The 16715-nt window shown below is 39.9% G+C and overlaps 1 protein-coding gene across 4 annotated transcripts in view; it reads right to left on the bottom strand.

Moving 5' to 3' along the window:
• MCF2L2 (MCF.2 cell line derived transforming sequence-like 2) overlaps positions 1-16715 on the bottom strand; it is a 147580-nt gene that overhangs the window by 34841 nt on the left and 96024 nt on the right. For all 4 annotated transcript variants that reach the window (XM_085232533.1, XM_085232534.1, XM_085232535.1 and 1 more), the window contains exons 16-18: positions 3898-3964; positions 2785-2900; positions 1949-2018 (exon numbers count right to left, since the gene is read on the bottom strand). In XM_085232533.1, coding sequence (XP_085088659.1) covers positions 1949-2018; positions 2785-2900; positions 3898-3964 — 253 coding nt within the window. The remainder of the gene's footprint in view (positions 1-1948; positions 2019-2784; positions 2901-3897; positions 3965-16715) is intronic.

The following is a 16715-nucleotide window of genomic DNA, read 5'->3' as shown; positions in this document are numbered from 1 at the left end:
GGGTGGGGAAACACAGAAATGAATCTGCAACAAAGTGAGTTTCCTCTCAGAACTAGACATCTCCTTGAAGAGCATCTGTTTCAGTTTCCCCCATGCCACAGTAAACACAGTCATAACTCACAGGGCAAGCCAGAAACCTCTGCTCAGTGGGAAGATGCAAAAAGCTGCCAAATCATGGGGAACACAAACACACAACCAGGCTTTTGTTTGTGCCTCCTAAGGCAGTCCAACAGAAACAACAACTTTCTGGAGTTTATGTGGCTTCATCTAAAAACAGTACATGAGGGAAATTCCTTGAATCAAAGGTGCTACTATGTGAGCAGAGACATTTCCAGAGACAGGTTTTTGCTTTGTTAGCGCGAAATTTGAAATAGTGAAAAAGCCAATACATGATTTAACTAATACATGGTTTAATTTCTTATTAGATATATTTGGTATTGTTTGACTAGTCCATGGAAGCTGATAAGCAGAGGTTACAAAAGAACTGATTTTCTTTCACTTGATACATGACCCAAAGCTTTATTGTAGCTTATTTTATACTGGTGGAACAATGAGAATTGGCTCAGCAGCTGTTCTGACAGAGAGTCATAAGCTGCAAAACTGGAACACAGAATTTGATCTTTCTGCAGAATAATAGGATCAATTTTGTATTATGAATTTCTCTCTATCTTCCAAGTCCAGGGATATTTACAATATATAGACTCTTCAGCACTTCCTGGATTTCAATGGCCTGCATTCTTCAATGACGATTTATCCTACTTTGCATAATGATTTCACCACAATATTTTCCTGCTCAGCATCCGAATCCTAGGTTAACAACATATTCCTTAGTAATGCCATTTACTCAGGCACTAAATACTGGCAGCTAAACAGAGAAGAGTTCAGCTGACTATAATCACATACACACTGGTACGATGCCCTTCAGCATGACTTGTTTGTAAACCCTGTTTGTAAAGCCTGTTCTTTGGAAAAATTCACATTTCTCATTGAAATCTTGAAGTTGTGGCAGTGCTCAACACCTCTGAGAACTGGGGATGTAGGTTTCATCCAAATACATCTGTATTCCATACAGTTCCTCATCAATAAAAATTAAACAGGAAAGCAGCAGCAACTCACCAAATCAGGTTTTTCTGATTAGTGGGACCTCTGAATGAGTGCCAGACAAACAAGCACCTTTTGCTGGGTCACAGGAAACAGAGCTAACAGCCACACTAATGGGAGCATAGACGAGAGCTCTCAGAGGATGGAGCTGCAGAACTTAGGTATGAAATCCACAGGAAGCAAAGATGCATGTATCTGACCAAAGCCACCACTCTAAGGCTTAGGGTTTTCTCATATATTGATCTCACACTACTTTAAATAAACATCTAACCCCCACCACTTCATCCAAGTGGGGAGAATCTCTCTTGGTTTTTAAATAGCACGAACAAGTAAAAGAATTGGTCTTGGAGTTATGGAGCTGGTAGAGATTCACCATACAAGGAAGGTGGTAGACTCTACTGAATCAATTTCAGGTAAGTAAGTCTCCTGAATGGTGTAGAGAAAAGAGACAGATGACACAGATAGGACGTGCTATTTGCACTCAGAGCAATATGCTGTTATATCATTTCCTGCTTATTTACAGCAGTGTGGTGCCAGGTGTACATCAAATTCTGGGCATCATATCTTAATCTGATATGAAAGTTGACATTTTGATCTCTTTTTTTTTTTTTTTTTTTTTTTTTTTTTTTTTCCGATCAGAGCTTAAAATACATTTGTAAAACACTGCTAGCGGATCTCTTCCTGCCAGTAAGCAGGCTCAGATTTCAAAATACACACTGGGAATATCTGCTTCTATGAGTTTCCCTCATTCACAGAAGCAATCAGAGTGAAAGGATAAAAGTTAATCTGTAAGTATTGTTGGATAAGAACATGCATATTCACACAAACTTGAAAAGGATTTGCTTACCCTTTTCAAAAAGCATCGGGCAAGGAGCTCAGGATTTTCAATGCAATTTTCTAACTCTTTAAGGAAAATCCTGTGAAAAAGAAAGGAAAGGAAACAATAATGGAACATTCTGTTCACACATGCTAGCTTCCATGTAAATCTAGTTTAAAGTCTATGTTCCTGTAGTGAAAGGATTCAATGTGGGACATAACAATTCTGACACACAAAGAAAGATATTATATATATTTAAGAAAACAGGAATGTGGTTCACAGCTGATTGCCTGAAACACCAATATTATCATGTCTTCATCTGCTCACAAGCATCTGATACATCTGGTTCTTCTGACTGTTGTGATTTATTTTCAATATGTGGCCCAAACACCCACTTCCCATTTGGTTACGAGCATGTTTCAGAACAGCTAGAAAAGACAGAAAAGCTCTGTCAGATGCAGTTGTTTAATCAGCAAGCAGTGAAAATATGGGCTGTATTCCATTTTTGCAGTCACTGGAAGTCAATGCACTAAGCTTTTAGGAAGCATTTACCAGGTTTGCAAAGGGACATTTATCAGACTACCAAGGGAGGACAAAAAATATTTACCACTAGAGACATTCAAAATTAATAATGCCAAGGGAAATCACTCGTGAATGCACAAAAGGGTATAATCTTTCACAAATAGATGAAATTGATGATCTCAGAGGTATTCTCTACACATGGGTTTTATAGGACACACACAGAGGCAAAGTGAGGATGACTTTTCCTGCCTGTGTACACATGGGTGTAACAAAGCACCCTGTAAAAAGGCAGTAGAAGCATCAGCAGCAGCAAGGGCTCAGGACAACCAGCAATTCACACATGCCTGTTGTGGAATTCATAGATTTCTGGGAGGTTCCCAAATAGAATATCCTTCTTGTTCTGGAGCATTGATGGAATCAGATGTAATAAACTTGGATTGTCCATTTCTGAAGCATAGCCCTGCAGAGGAGAGTGAAAAATAAAGCCAGGTTATTTTTACCAGGGAAAAAATAGTGTATCTGAGCCCCAAAGTATGTGTGCTTTTTTTCTCAGCAGAGCATACAACGGCTTCTCCCTGTGCCAATTTCTTTGTTGCTTAATGACTTTCTGATGCTTCTCATTTTCTCCAGAGCTATTACACCTGATAGCTGTGCAAACACATTCTTAACCACAAGTGGACAGATTATGAGATCAACAGAAAAGATTAAATCATGTTCCTACTAGTCAAAAGGAATGGAAACTGCTAAGTTTGATAGACACTTGACTCTCTGCTACACTGCTTCATTGCAAAAAGGTTAGTTTGGTTTTATTTGTTGGACTGTGGTATTTTACATGATTATTTGGTTGTTTCTTATAGAAGCTCAGTTGTATTTTTTGCATACACATTTTTGAGAGAAGAACATTCTGAGTGTAGATTTTAAAGTCAGAATAATACATCAATCATCAGAGCTGTTAGCTCCCACAAATCAAATTGGATGAAGAAGCAACGACATAGTTGCAAAAAGATGCCAGTCAGTCCTTCAGATCCCACACAAATACACACAAGACTGAGCCAATGTTGCGACACTACATGGCCTACCTTTATCTCAATCATGTTCCAAACATACATTCAGAGAAACTTAGATTCTGACCCTCTGGAAAACAAGGATGCTGTTTCTAAATCTTACTGATGATGTGAAAAGGCCCATTACTAACTATTTATCCGACCATAACATTGAAAATGATTCAACTTTCATCATTCCATGGGCTGGAGTAAGAGAAGGTGCCTCTGGCCCTGAGGTAAGATGTTCAAAACATCCCTTTATTTTCCATCTCTGAGGCTGAGCAATCTTGTTGACAGAGAACATGTGTTCTCTGAACACGAAGTGGCAGGTGAGAGTGCTCAGCCCATGAAAGATGTGCAACACCAGTGATGACTTAGAGGTTAAGCATCAGAAGAATGTACAGATTTTCTTACCTCTATTATGCTTTGAAGTTCTTCCACATAAACGCGCTCGGTTTCTATCAGCTCATTGATTATGTGGCTAAAAGAAAAGAAATATGGAGTGCTGTAAAATTGTATCTTGTTGATAAGCTTAGACAGCCTAAATATCTTTTGGTCTATTACTTTTTCAGTTCATTTTAAACTTCATCTTGGTTGTTATTGCTATTTTTATATCTGTACGCCTGAATTAAGATTAAAAATCCTCCACAAAGCAAACAGGGTTTCCTCTCCTAACAGTCAATAATAAGAGCCAATAAAAAAGGACTGTGTTTCCCAAGAGTCTGATACATTTCCCAAGGCTACCTTCCGTATATGTTTTGCTTTCTTTTATAAAGCAAAATTGCAGATTGGTCCTGCAAAAGCAGGCAACCAGTGTCAGAAATCTGACACACAGCAGTTAATTAGAGTAAAAATGTTACTATAATCAGGACTTCATAGCAATCTTGCCATAATGCTTTAAGTCAAGACAAAACCATAGAGTGCCTAGCAGAGGATAGAGAAATGGGTTAGGGCTGAACACTGCCCACACTGGGAACAATTGCTCTCATTTATTTAACCTCCACATTGATCTTAAATTGAGATATTTATGAACAGTAAAGTCACATCTAGCAATAGAGGCAAAAAGATACCACTTAGCGGCTACGTAATACTATTGCACTCCGTGATACCAGTGCAAGGGGATGTCTGTTGGTCTCTAACTCATATAAAAGCTCTGCAGATATTTTTCTGAATTTGCATATGCTTTGGGGCTTCAAAATGTGTTTGGGGTATGCTTGAAGTACCACATTACTCTTCACGAGATAAATAGATTTGTTGCTCTAATGCATCTTTCTGAGAAGTGCATAGTTAGTGGCCTAAGGGCCATGTGCTCATAAAACGATTTTACAAACATTAGCACTTGCTTTTATAACTGACCCAAAACAAATAAAACTGTTCTGGTTAAATGTGCCTTTCCTTTTAACAGCTACTGCAGTTGTCTGCACAGCCCAGATGCAAAGGGGGCAAGCAGGTTGCTGCTGTTCCAGCATCACTTGCAGGGCTGAGAACAAATCCTAAGCACAATTCATAACGTGTGTCTAGAGCCAACACTTTCATTTCACAGAGTGAAGGATGGCTGTCAAACAGAACTAACACAGGGTTTATTTAGCATTCCAAACATTCATTTCCAGAGAGCTACTTTTGCTTTGTTTCTTTCTTTCTTTCATTCTTTCTTTCTTTCTTTTTTTCTTTCTTTCTTTCTTTCTTTCTTTCTTTCAAGGAACAGAGCAGGTGTAACAAAACCGTCAGATAAACTTTCTGTTTTTAAGCTTTAAACTAATCGTCAAGTTATTCTTACTGTGGAAAAATGCTTATTTACTTGCAAACAAAGCAGATTTCTGTATGCTATCTGTTCTGTTATCGAACAGATTGCACAAGGACTGACTCCAAACCCAACCCAGCATTTAGCTGACAATTATACCTGAAAAATAAGTTATTGGCTCACAGGCTTCCTGGTGACCGTGTCATAAACAAACAATCACATGCTTCTTCTCAGCAGTAACCCAGTAAACAAAACAAAGGCCTTTAGACTCTTTTATTACCCATCTTTCTACGAATCTTTTCTGATTCCTATTTCAACGTACAGTTGCATTTTTCACTCCCAACTGTTAGCAGTCTGTTTTGGTTTTTTTAATTATTTTTACTCATCCTAGTAATATGGGGAAAGAAGTGTCCACTCAGGACATCATAAAAGCTCGCATCTTAAGAATGTTTGATTAGAGGTAGTTCTGTGGAACTCCTACAATATTGCCATAGTAGTTATGGGGTTCTCATAAAAGTTAACATCATTTTTAAGATTTGATTTTATTAACTTAATTCTATAAGTAGATTTATACTAAGCGAATGTTTAAGCTTTTTAAGTGTGATAAAAACTCATTTAACTTATCCTTTCCCTCCTTCTTGAGGTGTTCTCAGCCATTTTATATCCCAGTTTCAGTGACACTGAGGCAGAGAAAACCATGATGTATTCTTTAGCAGCTCCTGCTTGGAGCTCATATCTCCAAACTGCAAGTCTTCTGTACATAAAAGGTAATCATTTTTTCAATACTTCCCAGCCAAATAGCTGGATCTGCTCTCACAGTGGCTCTCGTTGCTGTTTTATTTTTTCTTCCTCTACAACTGTACTCTTACCCAACCATAGTTTGTATCCATGTTAAAAAAAGAGAATATTTACTGTTGGTCTGGGAGTTCCAGTAATCCATAACATCGTGCTATTATACACTATTATCCTGAAAGCATTATTCTGTATTTCTCTGTCACCAGTCAAACAAGCAATGACAAACTCAGTTTGTGTACCATAGAGGACAGGACCCACGAGTGGGTCCCAGTGCAATGACTGGCAATGGGAGAAGCTAAAAACCTAGGGAGGGAGGGTGCTGTAGAGTGGTACATGGACAGGGTTGGCGCAACAGCAGCCTTCAGGAGGACTCAGCACCCATCTGAAAGCCTTGTGTAGTTCCAGTGCTCACAGCCAAATAATACCCACAGCAGCACAATTTCAAACATTAAATGTTGTTGCACTTAGCTACAGGAATTGCTCTGTTACCAAACTGTTATCAGTGTACAGCTGTGCATTGAGGCAAGCGACTTCCACAAACCCTGGAACTGCTCTAACAGTGTAAAATCAGGAAATTAAAGAGCAACACAAGTGAGCTTTGCTGCTGTGGGGGAAAGCATTCATGGGCTATAAATGTGATACCTTGGCCTGTGTGAGCATGCTGACTTGCTAAATGATGAAGTAGAGTATGTGCCGTGTGGCACAAGGGGCTTAATGGTGCTTGGGATAATTTAGCAGCCTAAAAAACTGGTAGTGACATCCCCTGGCCTGCATCAAACCACAAGGGGTGATTTGTGAAATGTTCACTGTCTCTTCCAGGCCATCATGGGACAACAAGGGTAACTCAGCAAGCACCTGCTGTAGGGGTATCATGTGTAAGGAAAATATGATGCAGCTGCTGACAGGACTATTGTCACACACAGTTCCTTCAGCTCCCTTTTTACATTGTATGGTCTCAACAAACATGATCAGATTAGAATTAATTCCTAACCAGCTGCATTGTAAATCCTGTATTACATTGTTCAATATTTGAACAAAGCAAATGTAAACACATGCTGTTTCTAGACATACAGGAACAGGCTGCCCAGAAAGGTTCCACAGAGATATTCAAGACTTGTCTGGACGCCGACCCGTGGAACCTATCGTAGAGTACTGCTTTAGCAGGGGGGTTGGACTTGATTATCTCTTGAAGTCCCTTCCAACCCAGCAATAGTATGATTCTGTGATTCTGTAGTGCAGGACACTGAACTGTTGATAAGAAATTAAAGACAAATGAAGCTATTCTGATGTCTTTCTCACTGATGAGAAAGTGTAGGCACAAGGGTTTACCTCAGTGTCTCTGTCAATAATCAGAAATTAAATGAAAATTAAACTGCTGAAGGAATGAGATAGAGTACCAAAAAAATGAAGAATATAAGCTAATCAGTGGCAGATCAGAGATACAGGCCCATGCTTTTAAATGTAGCTCCTTCCAAAATCAGCGAAAAGCAAAAAGTTTGCCAAAACTTCATTCAGTTTCCTTTTTTTTCCCCCCTACATTTCAGTACAAATTACATAGCAAAGTTTCATGCAGACTTCTACCAGTTTCCAAGGGCTTTTCTCCAACCTGCAGTGCTGCCACACACAGAGTTCAAATGCCTCAGTCAACAGACCCTTGGAGGTAGCAGCAGATGCAGTATGATATATCCCATCTGCTTTTGCATTTGCCTTCCCCTTTCCCATCAGAGAGAAACAGAAAAACAGGAGATGGAGCAAGAACAGAACACTTGAAATCGCGTTCTTTGTTCTAAGGGACTCTTTATGGTGTGGTCAGTACGAGAACTTGCATGCGACACACAGGTTTGCTGCAGCTGCCTGTCCCTAAGGTAATCTCAGAAAGCAGCTAGCAGCCTCAGGACTCAGCTTTGCCACAGGTAAGACCCAAAGACTCCCCTCATTGACCTAAAGTGGAGAAAAACTAGGAGCAACTGGGGCATGTGGGGTGAGGGGTTAGACCTTCCACAGTCGCTGTTCCTTCATTTCAAGGACAGTCATGAACATGAGGTGCATCAGCCCAAACCCAACAAAACTCTGAGCTGGCCGAAGCTCCTGGGCAGCTCTCAGATGAATTGCTTCTCACCAGAATGCTTTCCAAGTGAACAAGTCATTTGAGCATGGATGGTGAAGGCATTTAATCTGAAGGTCTGAGGTTTGCATGGTCTCAACTGATTTTAGCCAAAGTCATAACTGAACCCTTGAAACTGAGGTAAATGCTGGTATTAATTAGCAGCCTTCACTTCCAGTGGGGCATTTCTGTATCAGTCCCTGTCTGTGCTGACATTTAGACCAAATGCAGCTATTTATATTGCTCTGGCCTGTGCAAATAGCAACTAACCAAGTATAAACTAATCCTAACAGGCTTCTCCTGCACTGCGCTGCCTTGTTGGAATAGAACTGTGGCAATAGGTGTTGAGCTGGCTCATGGAAACTAAGAGCATATTACTAAGAAGGTCCTTAGCACACAGAAGACACACATCAGCCCATCATATATTTGCAACTCTCTTCATTCTTCATTAACATGAAAAGCAAAAGGGAAAGTAATTGACGAGCTCGTCAGGCTCCCTGGGGTCTGTCAGGTCATTGGGCAGCTCTGTCTCAGTCATTCTGGTGAGAGCAGTGTCAGGTGGTGGCTCTGCTATGTGCTACGTTTAAAAAAACACTCTAATATGATGAAGCCCTAAGCAGAAATAGCATCTGGAGCCTACCACAATCTATTAATATCTGCTCTGGCGAAACCTCAATGACTTTTTGCTCGCACAGTTACTGTTTGTGCATCCTGCTCGGATGGCAGCATAAAACTGGTTCAGGATTTCTGTTTCCATAACCGTGTTTCTTTACTAACAAAATCACTGACTCACTTTCATTCATAAAACTTACTTCTATGCAAAGATTCGCTATCACAAGGAGTTGCAGAAGTGGAATTGGAGGCATCAAACAGAATTACGGCAGCAGTTTGTCAGGGAAAGATATAAAAATCCTCAGTGTCTCTCCACAATTATTATGCAGTAGAAAATCTGTCTGTGTGTCTGATGTAGAGCCAACAGAAATGGCACTCGTGCACAGGTGTTCCATATCTATCTTGCAAAAATGCATGGAAATAAGATGAAAAGCTAATGCATGTCTGAGTTGGACACCAGCAGCTCAAAGTTTTGTATATTTTCTACCACTGAAACAGCAGAATACCAGAATCTGTGTATGTAAGAGCAAGATGTCCAGAAGAATCCAGTAGAATCTGGACAAATTAATGCATCAAATTACTGAAAATAAACATATTATAAATCTATGTGGTTTATAGAGATCCACTTAAATTGAAAATAGTAGCTTTTTAAATGTCTGGGGGCTCAAATGTATCAGAAAGGACTGCATGGAAATGCATGCAGTGCCACTGAGACCAAACATCAGCATAGGATAGAGCTAGACAGAAGAGAAGTGAGAGCAAAAAATGTCTTGGCTTGCAAAAATAGGCAGAGTGGTAAGGAACATTTTGGCCCAGTACCCTGGCCAATTTTCACTGTTGTCAGGTTTCTATATTTGAATTTGAATGAAATACAACAAAATCATAATTTTTGCAAATGTATCTGTTTGCATACAACATGTGGGAAAGGTGTCATTGTCACAGTGGAAAGAGAATCAGCAATAATTAGCACTATTAGTTTTCAACTAGAAATTGCTTTTAGAAATTCTGACTGATCTAATCTGAAAATATCAAAATGACATCTGCGCAATGGGATCAAAAGAAATCATTGCATGTAAAGTGATCCATGGAGGAAATTTCCAGTCTACTTACATAATTGCTTTCAAGAGGATTTTTTTTTTTTTTTCTCATAGTGCTAAATGTACCTTTTCCAGTTGAAAAGTATTTTCAGATAAGATTGTGCAATAGTTCAAGTGAAACTTGAGTGCTGGTCAGTTGCAGCATTCTATCCTCTGAAGTGAAGCAAAAGATTGTTCTGGACGTAAGAACATTTGTTTGAATTGAACCCTGTATTTGTTATTTGATTCAGAAACCCTTTCTGATTTCTTTGATACATACCTCTCATCTGACAATGAGTGACCTTTACTGAAGATATTGTATTTGCCTGTGTAGGTGATTCTATTCCACCGCAAGGTGAAGTCAGATGCTTAAAGCTGTTAAAGAAGTTGCTTGGAGTAGAAGGACTGCATTTTTGTTAGAAATATACTTTACCTCTGAGGTCACCATTTATAACACTTTGTTTCTTCTGAAATACTCTGATCTTTTTGCACATAAGAAAGTGTCCCACATTTGTTGTTCCCAAAACAAATGACCTCGGGGAAATATTTTTATATATCTTAATTAGTTGACCTACATTATAGGAACCAGAACATTGTTGTTAAAAGAAAGGCAAATTAATTAAATCACCTACAGAAACGAATAGTATGAACAGAGGACTGAAAGTCACACAAGAGCTGTCTTTTGCAGCCATGCACTTACACTGAATGATGCAGCTCTGCACAGAAATGTGAGCTAGCTTTAGGAAATGTGGGTGCTGCAGACTGGTCATTGCTATGGGCCAAAATAACAACCAGCTAATCAGGACAAGCACATACAGTCACAGATAGTATTTACAAGACTTCTAAAATACAGCACTCCAGTGAGCCCTTCTGCTGTGGGAGATGCGCAGAGTCCTATTTCTTGGAAGCCACTTCTTTCACAGTTGCTTTTCCTTATATATTTGAAACAGAGAAGGCAAGAGAGAGCTGGAAACTGAATGCAAAAACTATACAACAAGCTTTATTTATAGTCGACCTGATGTCTAAAATGGAAACTGTCTATATGCAACATACTTTTTCCATTCCTTTGCAGACAAGATGTAGCGATATCCAAATACCAATCAACCTCTTTAGGTGAGAAATCTGATAAAACTGGCAGTGGTGTGAACTTTCCCTCACAGAGTGGTAAACTGTGACACTTGGAAAAGGACTGTCTTAACAAAAGCAAGACTTAAGACAGTCATGAACCACAAAACACTCAAATAGATATGACCAAAAAATAAAATACAGAAGTAGGTTCAAGGAAGCTTCATGAGAACCATTTATACTGAGAATTCATGTTCAGCACTGTATTCTGGAGAGCCTGCTGCTAGAGGAAGAGAGCCTCAGTGATTGTGATACCTCAGCAGAACTGCTCAACAGCTTTGTTCTGCAACACTTTAGAATGCCATTTAAGTAAAGGAGGAATTAGTATTGTAATTAAAATGAATGTGGTTGATTTTACAGACAGTCCTGAATTTATATTGGAAAAGGGCAGACCAGAGCTGTGCACGTTGCACTTGGAATGGAGGTGATGGATTTGATGAAGATTACTAGTTCCTATATGTGTTTATATTTCAGTCTGAAATGCAACCCTACGCAAACGCCATCCCGCAAAATCTCTCTGGAAGAGGACACAGCACTGTGCCAGACTTAAATTCTGTGCCCACAGACCTCTTGGACAGAGAGATATCTTATAAGCTCTTGGTAAATGTCTTGAATACACCCTGATTTTTAATGTCTTCAAGAATCTGTATTCTGTGGGATTTGGGAGAAATAAACTATGCCTTAGTTACCTGAAAATTAAGAATGAAAGATAGAAGAATCCTGAACAGCTAAAATGGAGTTTATGGGAGCAGCTGGAACATGTATTCTAATTTAGTTAATCTTTTTGGCACAGTATGTAAATTGTGAATTGCTATAGCTCAGAAGCAAGCACATCCTTCTTCTGTCATGTTTTCTCTATGGCAGTAAGAGGGCAGAGGCAGGCATCAGAACAGCTGCAGTTACCTCACTCCAACCAGCAGCAACAGAGAATCAGCTCCTGGCAACTGCCGTGTACTAACCTGGTCTACCACACCTCTTGAACTCAGCTTGAAGAACTGAATGATAGCTTAGAGGAAGGAAAGAGACTGCCTGTTGGAAGATTTTCCAAACTTAGAAACTGCTTTGGAGAACTGTGGGATGGATTCCACATGGAGAAAGTAGTTGAAAGGGCCACTTAACAGTCTCACAATTGTAGACTGCATGAAATGGAAGGATGCTACCCTGTATTTATCCTGTTCGTTGATTTTTCCTAAGCAGCTGTTAATGACCAATATCCAAGATAAAACAATGGGAAAGATATGTAAACAGGTTCATCCAGGACTGCCATTCTTCTGTGTTTTTCCTGTGGAAGAATGGGAGGCTTGGTTTATCAGAGGTCCTAGGTCTTGCCTATGTGAGAAATCTCGAAGTACTCCACCACTTCAGTGTTTGTGGTAAGAATTGAGGCTGAGTACAATTGCAATGGTGATAAGAGCATGCCACACCAGGAAGGGCTGTTATGAGCTCTCACTGTCTTCTACCCACACAGTAATTCTGGCCTGGTAGTAGTAGTGAGAATCAGCATGGACCAACATAACCATTGCATTTTAACCAACAAAAGCATGTTTGCTGCCACATTATTCAGCTTTAACTCAAGTCAGCTGCCATGCAGGAAAGACTGCCTATACCAGTTGGTCTAACATGTCTATTGGACATGGAACAGAATATGAAGACAGGTTTGCAATAACTAGAAATGCAAATGAAACATCAGTGCCTTCAAACTAGAGGTGATAAAGAAAGACCAGCAAGAGTGTATCAAATGATCTGGATACACAGGAACATTAGAGAGTTTGCAGAGAATCTGCTTGACAGACAGGTGATACTGTATAAAACAATTCTTGTGTAGGCCCATATGAGGAAAGAAGAAGCCTGTTGTATGAAAAATACAATTTTCAAAAATAATTGTGTCACAAATCTTTGAAACTCGGTTTTTATATTCTCAGTTAATGAACAGCTCATTAAGTGCAGGAAGTAAAATCAGCAGTGATTTACTGAACAGTGCACCCAATAAATCCCTGCTTCATTGCATCACCAGCCACACAGTGATATCCCATCTTGCTATCTGCTGCTGTTCTGCAAACCAGGCAATTATTTAGATCACTGTAGTGTGTGTGCAAGTCATCATCACCGTGATTAGGCAACATGACATATGCTTTGTGCTACCATAAATGACAATGTGAAGTGCTCAGCATGAATGCTCCTTTCTGAGCTTACTGACATACAGGAGCTGTGTACTGTTAACTTCAGATCGGTTTAAAAACAATTTCATTAGAACCGACGTGAACATGTAGGGATAGATTGGTGTGCTTTGGCAGATTTGTCTGGAGAATTTAAAAACAACTCTGCAGCCAGCTAATTGTTGTTCCCATGAGAAGTGTGCAACTGAGTTCAGAAACATCCTCTCTCAGGCAGAGTGAATCTTGAACCTCAAACTAAGTTGCTGCTAACTCCACTGAATCATTGTGTTAAACAGGCTAATGATAAGTGCTGATGAAGCTGCTAAAAATCATATAATCTAACATTGTCATCTACAACAAAAGTTTTAATAAACCCATATTGCTGCTAGAGCTAGAGTTGTGTAAAAATCAATCCATGGCACTTCTTCAGACAAGACCCGTGCAGCCCTAGGTCACCACAAAGCTGCAGTTATGTGCACACACTCTACAAGCCCTGAGATGGATCTGGGATGGAGGACATTATCTTCAATTCTCCCAGAGTCCTGGATAGGCATAGCAAGCAGCCAGCCAATAGATGATGCAGACTGCTGTGACATGGGGCAAGGCAGAAGCTACCTGTGATCCCAGTCTCCCCATGTGCCTGAAATGAACCCAGCATCAGTAGGTGCATGTGGCCAGCTGCATTCCAGGAGCCTGCTGGCAGCAGAGCAACTGCGCAGAAAACAAGTTGAGGAATTCCTGGAATTTCTGAAAAGTATTAAAATAACCTTAGAACCCAATAGGAAGTAGGGGAGGTAACAGCAGAAGTGGTTGCTTATCTTTCCTTGATAATTGTTTAAGTGCAAATTTTGTAAGAAAGCATGTGAATGTTGAGACTGATTATTCCAGCTTTTCTCTGCCTTCCAGATTAAGAGCAAGGATGCGAGGACTTCAGAATGCCTCCAGAACATTTAGTAAGCCCCTGTATTGTAACAACAAGATATTTTTTCCTCCTGTTCATAATAATTTTCCCAGTTCTCAGAAATATTTGGATCTGTGCTAGGAATGTGTCTCCTCTTGCTATTCTACAGACATTTCTATCAGCAGCAAGATCTCCCTATATGGCAGCACACACTTCACTTCAAAGATCTTCCCAACCCGTTAGGCAGTAATTAGAGTTGTAAGTGTTGGAGCCAATCTGCCTGACAGGGAAACTTCCCTGAAAACAAAGATTCTGTGAAAGTTGCAAGAGATAATGGTGGACAAGCAGTGGCTAGCGGCTTCTTGAAATTTCTCCCACTGACTCCTCTTTTATTAAGTCTGGTAATAGAAAACAGTTCTCTGTGCCTAACAAGAAAGTAAAAAACACCATTTCTCTTTTAAAATTGAAGTTCCAAGCTGCTCCCCTCTACCAGCTGTAAGCTTTCATGAGTCCGGAAATTAGACTGAGAAGAAATGCTGTTCGGGTTCTACGGTTAATGTGTCATAGCCACCAAGATCTCCTTAGAATATGTGATACTGTGAAATGTGTCGCATCACGCACTTACACATTATAGGGAAGCCTTTGCAATGGATCTTACTCATTTCATATGAAAGAGGAAACACATTCATCTCTGGCTCCTGTAGAAGCTCCACATCAATAAAACCTTACTTCCTCTTTCCTGCATTTCCTTTATGCAGCTCTAATGACTACAGCAAGCACTTGAACACCATTCAAGTAGCATTCCCTGAGCTACTGCTATCTTATACATCAGTCCACTCCTAAATTTAGCAATTCCCAGACCTAACAGCCATCCAATGTTGCTATTGCTGATTTAGAATAGGAGTCTGGCACAGTATTCTCATTCTGAAAATAGCTTCTAATTCTTTACTCAGGGCAGAAGCACTGTTCTATCAACGCAATCCAACGATTCCATGACATACTTAGCCATTTCCACGTAGAGAGTCATGCACACTGATTAATGAAGCTCCCCAGTTCTTGTTAGATCAATAACATTAGGAGTATGCCTGACCCAGATATTACGATACATGAAATCTAAATTCAAATTGTGTTCAAATCTGCAGTTGGAAAATGTCATTTGAGGTACAAACACTTCAAGGCAGAGGCCCACAGGTTGCATACTGCAGGATCTGAGTTTGCAAAGGTGCTTGGACAGCTGGCTGCTGGTGTGCTCCACAGATGCATGTCAAGCACAGTTTATATGTATGGTCAGAAGATGAACGATGAGTTTGGACTGTGTACATGCTTGGATACCATTCTGCATGTATAGAGAGCTGCCCCATATACACCTGATGGCGGAGGCTCTCTCAGGTTGTTGAAGTTGATTCTTTTTCATTTAAGTCCTATAAAAGCTACCTCAAACTGCAAACCCCGCAGCTGGTCATTCACCAAGTTAATTCTATCTTAATTCAGATGTCATGCTATTCATGCTTACAGCCTAAGCTCAGAGTCACACTACCATGAAATCTTAAGTCCAGACTGTACACTGGACTTCACTAGATAACACAGCAGGACACACAGCTGCACTCTGGACATACTAATCCATCCCGTGGAACAGGTCTACATGATGAAGGTGGCAGCAGCTGGACCTGAGGCATGTATAATAATGACCCTGCACAGAACCATTGAGCGGCAGCCTCCGATCCCAACCTCCTGCTAAAACTTTTTTAACACTTAAGCAGGCTCCTGTGTTCATTTGTATTTTCTAGACAAGAATGATCAGAGGGAATTCTTCCCAGCTTCCTCGCTCACTGGGAAAGAGCTAAGAGTATACTGTTCAAACCAACAGCAGAAAACAGTAATAGCAGAGCAACACAACACAGATCTGCAGAAATCCCCCTTCTAAGCCCACTAATATCTGTGTTCCTTTAAGTCTTATCAACTCACTAGATATGCTGAAATAGGGGCTCAAGTCTCAACTACAGCTGATATACATACAAGGAACTGTGCAGTCTAAAATTCTGTTCCTGTAAAGCCCTTTGTACTCTAAACACTCATGAACACTAAACACTGGTAGCAGTGCACGAGTGCGATTAACAAACAAGGTAGGGACTTTCTGGAGAAAAATATCTGTGAAGTGGTTTTTAGACTAACGTTTGATAGCTCTGTTCCCTACTTCAGCAGTTTAAATACGCATCCTGTTATGCATCTCTTTAAGGGATGAGGCCAATATGAAAAGATATGGTGAGGGTGGGATGTTAAAGATTTAGTTTGTAATTAAGGGTGATCTTCTAAAAAAAATCTCCCTTAATAACATTATAGGAGAAAGGGGAGAGGTCAAGCTGCCTGTTAGTGGGGTAATGTGACAAAACAGGAGTAAGCAGGATAGAATGCAAGTAAGTACATTTTTGTTATTATTATTGGAAAATGAAATTCATACCCCCACTGTAATTTCAGGCCAGAAGCAGGCTGAAGTCTGCTCATTTCACTGACAGACAGACCTCTTCTGAATTGTTGAAAATTCAGCAAAAACCAAGATGGGAAATTATTGGGCACAAATAAAAGGGTGTTAATCCTTTGAGTGGATGTCACTTTCCAAGAGAAAAATGGACATAATTTTAAGACATACTCAGTCATGGCAAACAAGTCCATGTATGGTGCTTACTGGAAACATTCTCTTTTGTTCTTTACTTTAAATACCTGA

This window comes from Meleagris gallopavo, chromosome 11, assembly GCF_905368555.1.
Source record: "Meleagris gallopavo chromosome 11, MGAL_WU_HG_1.1, whole genome shotgun sequence".
Taxonomy (NCBI): Eukaryota; Metazoa; Chordata; class Aves; order Galliformes; family Phasianidae; genus Meleagris; species Meleagris gallopavo.
This window is presented reverse-complemented; position numbering and strand designations above follow the sequence as displayed.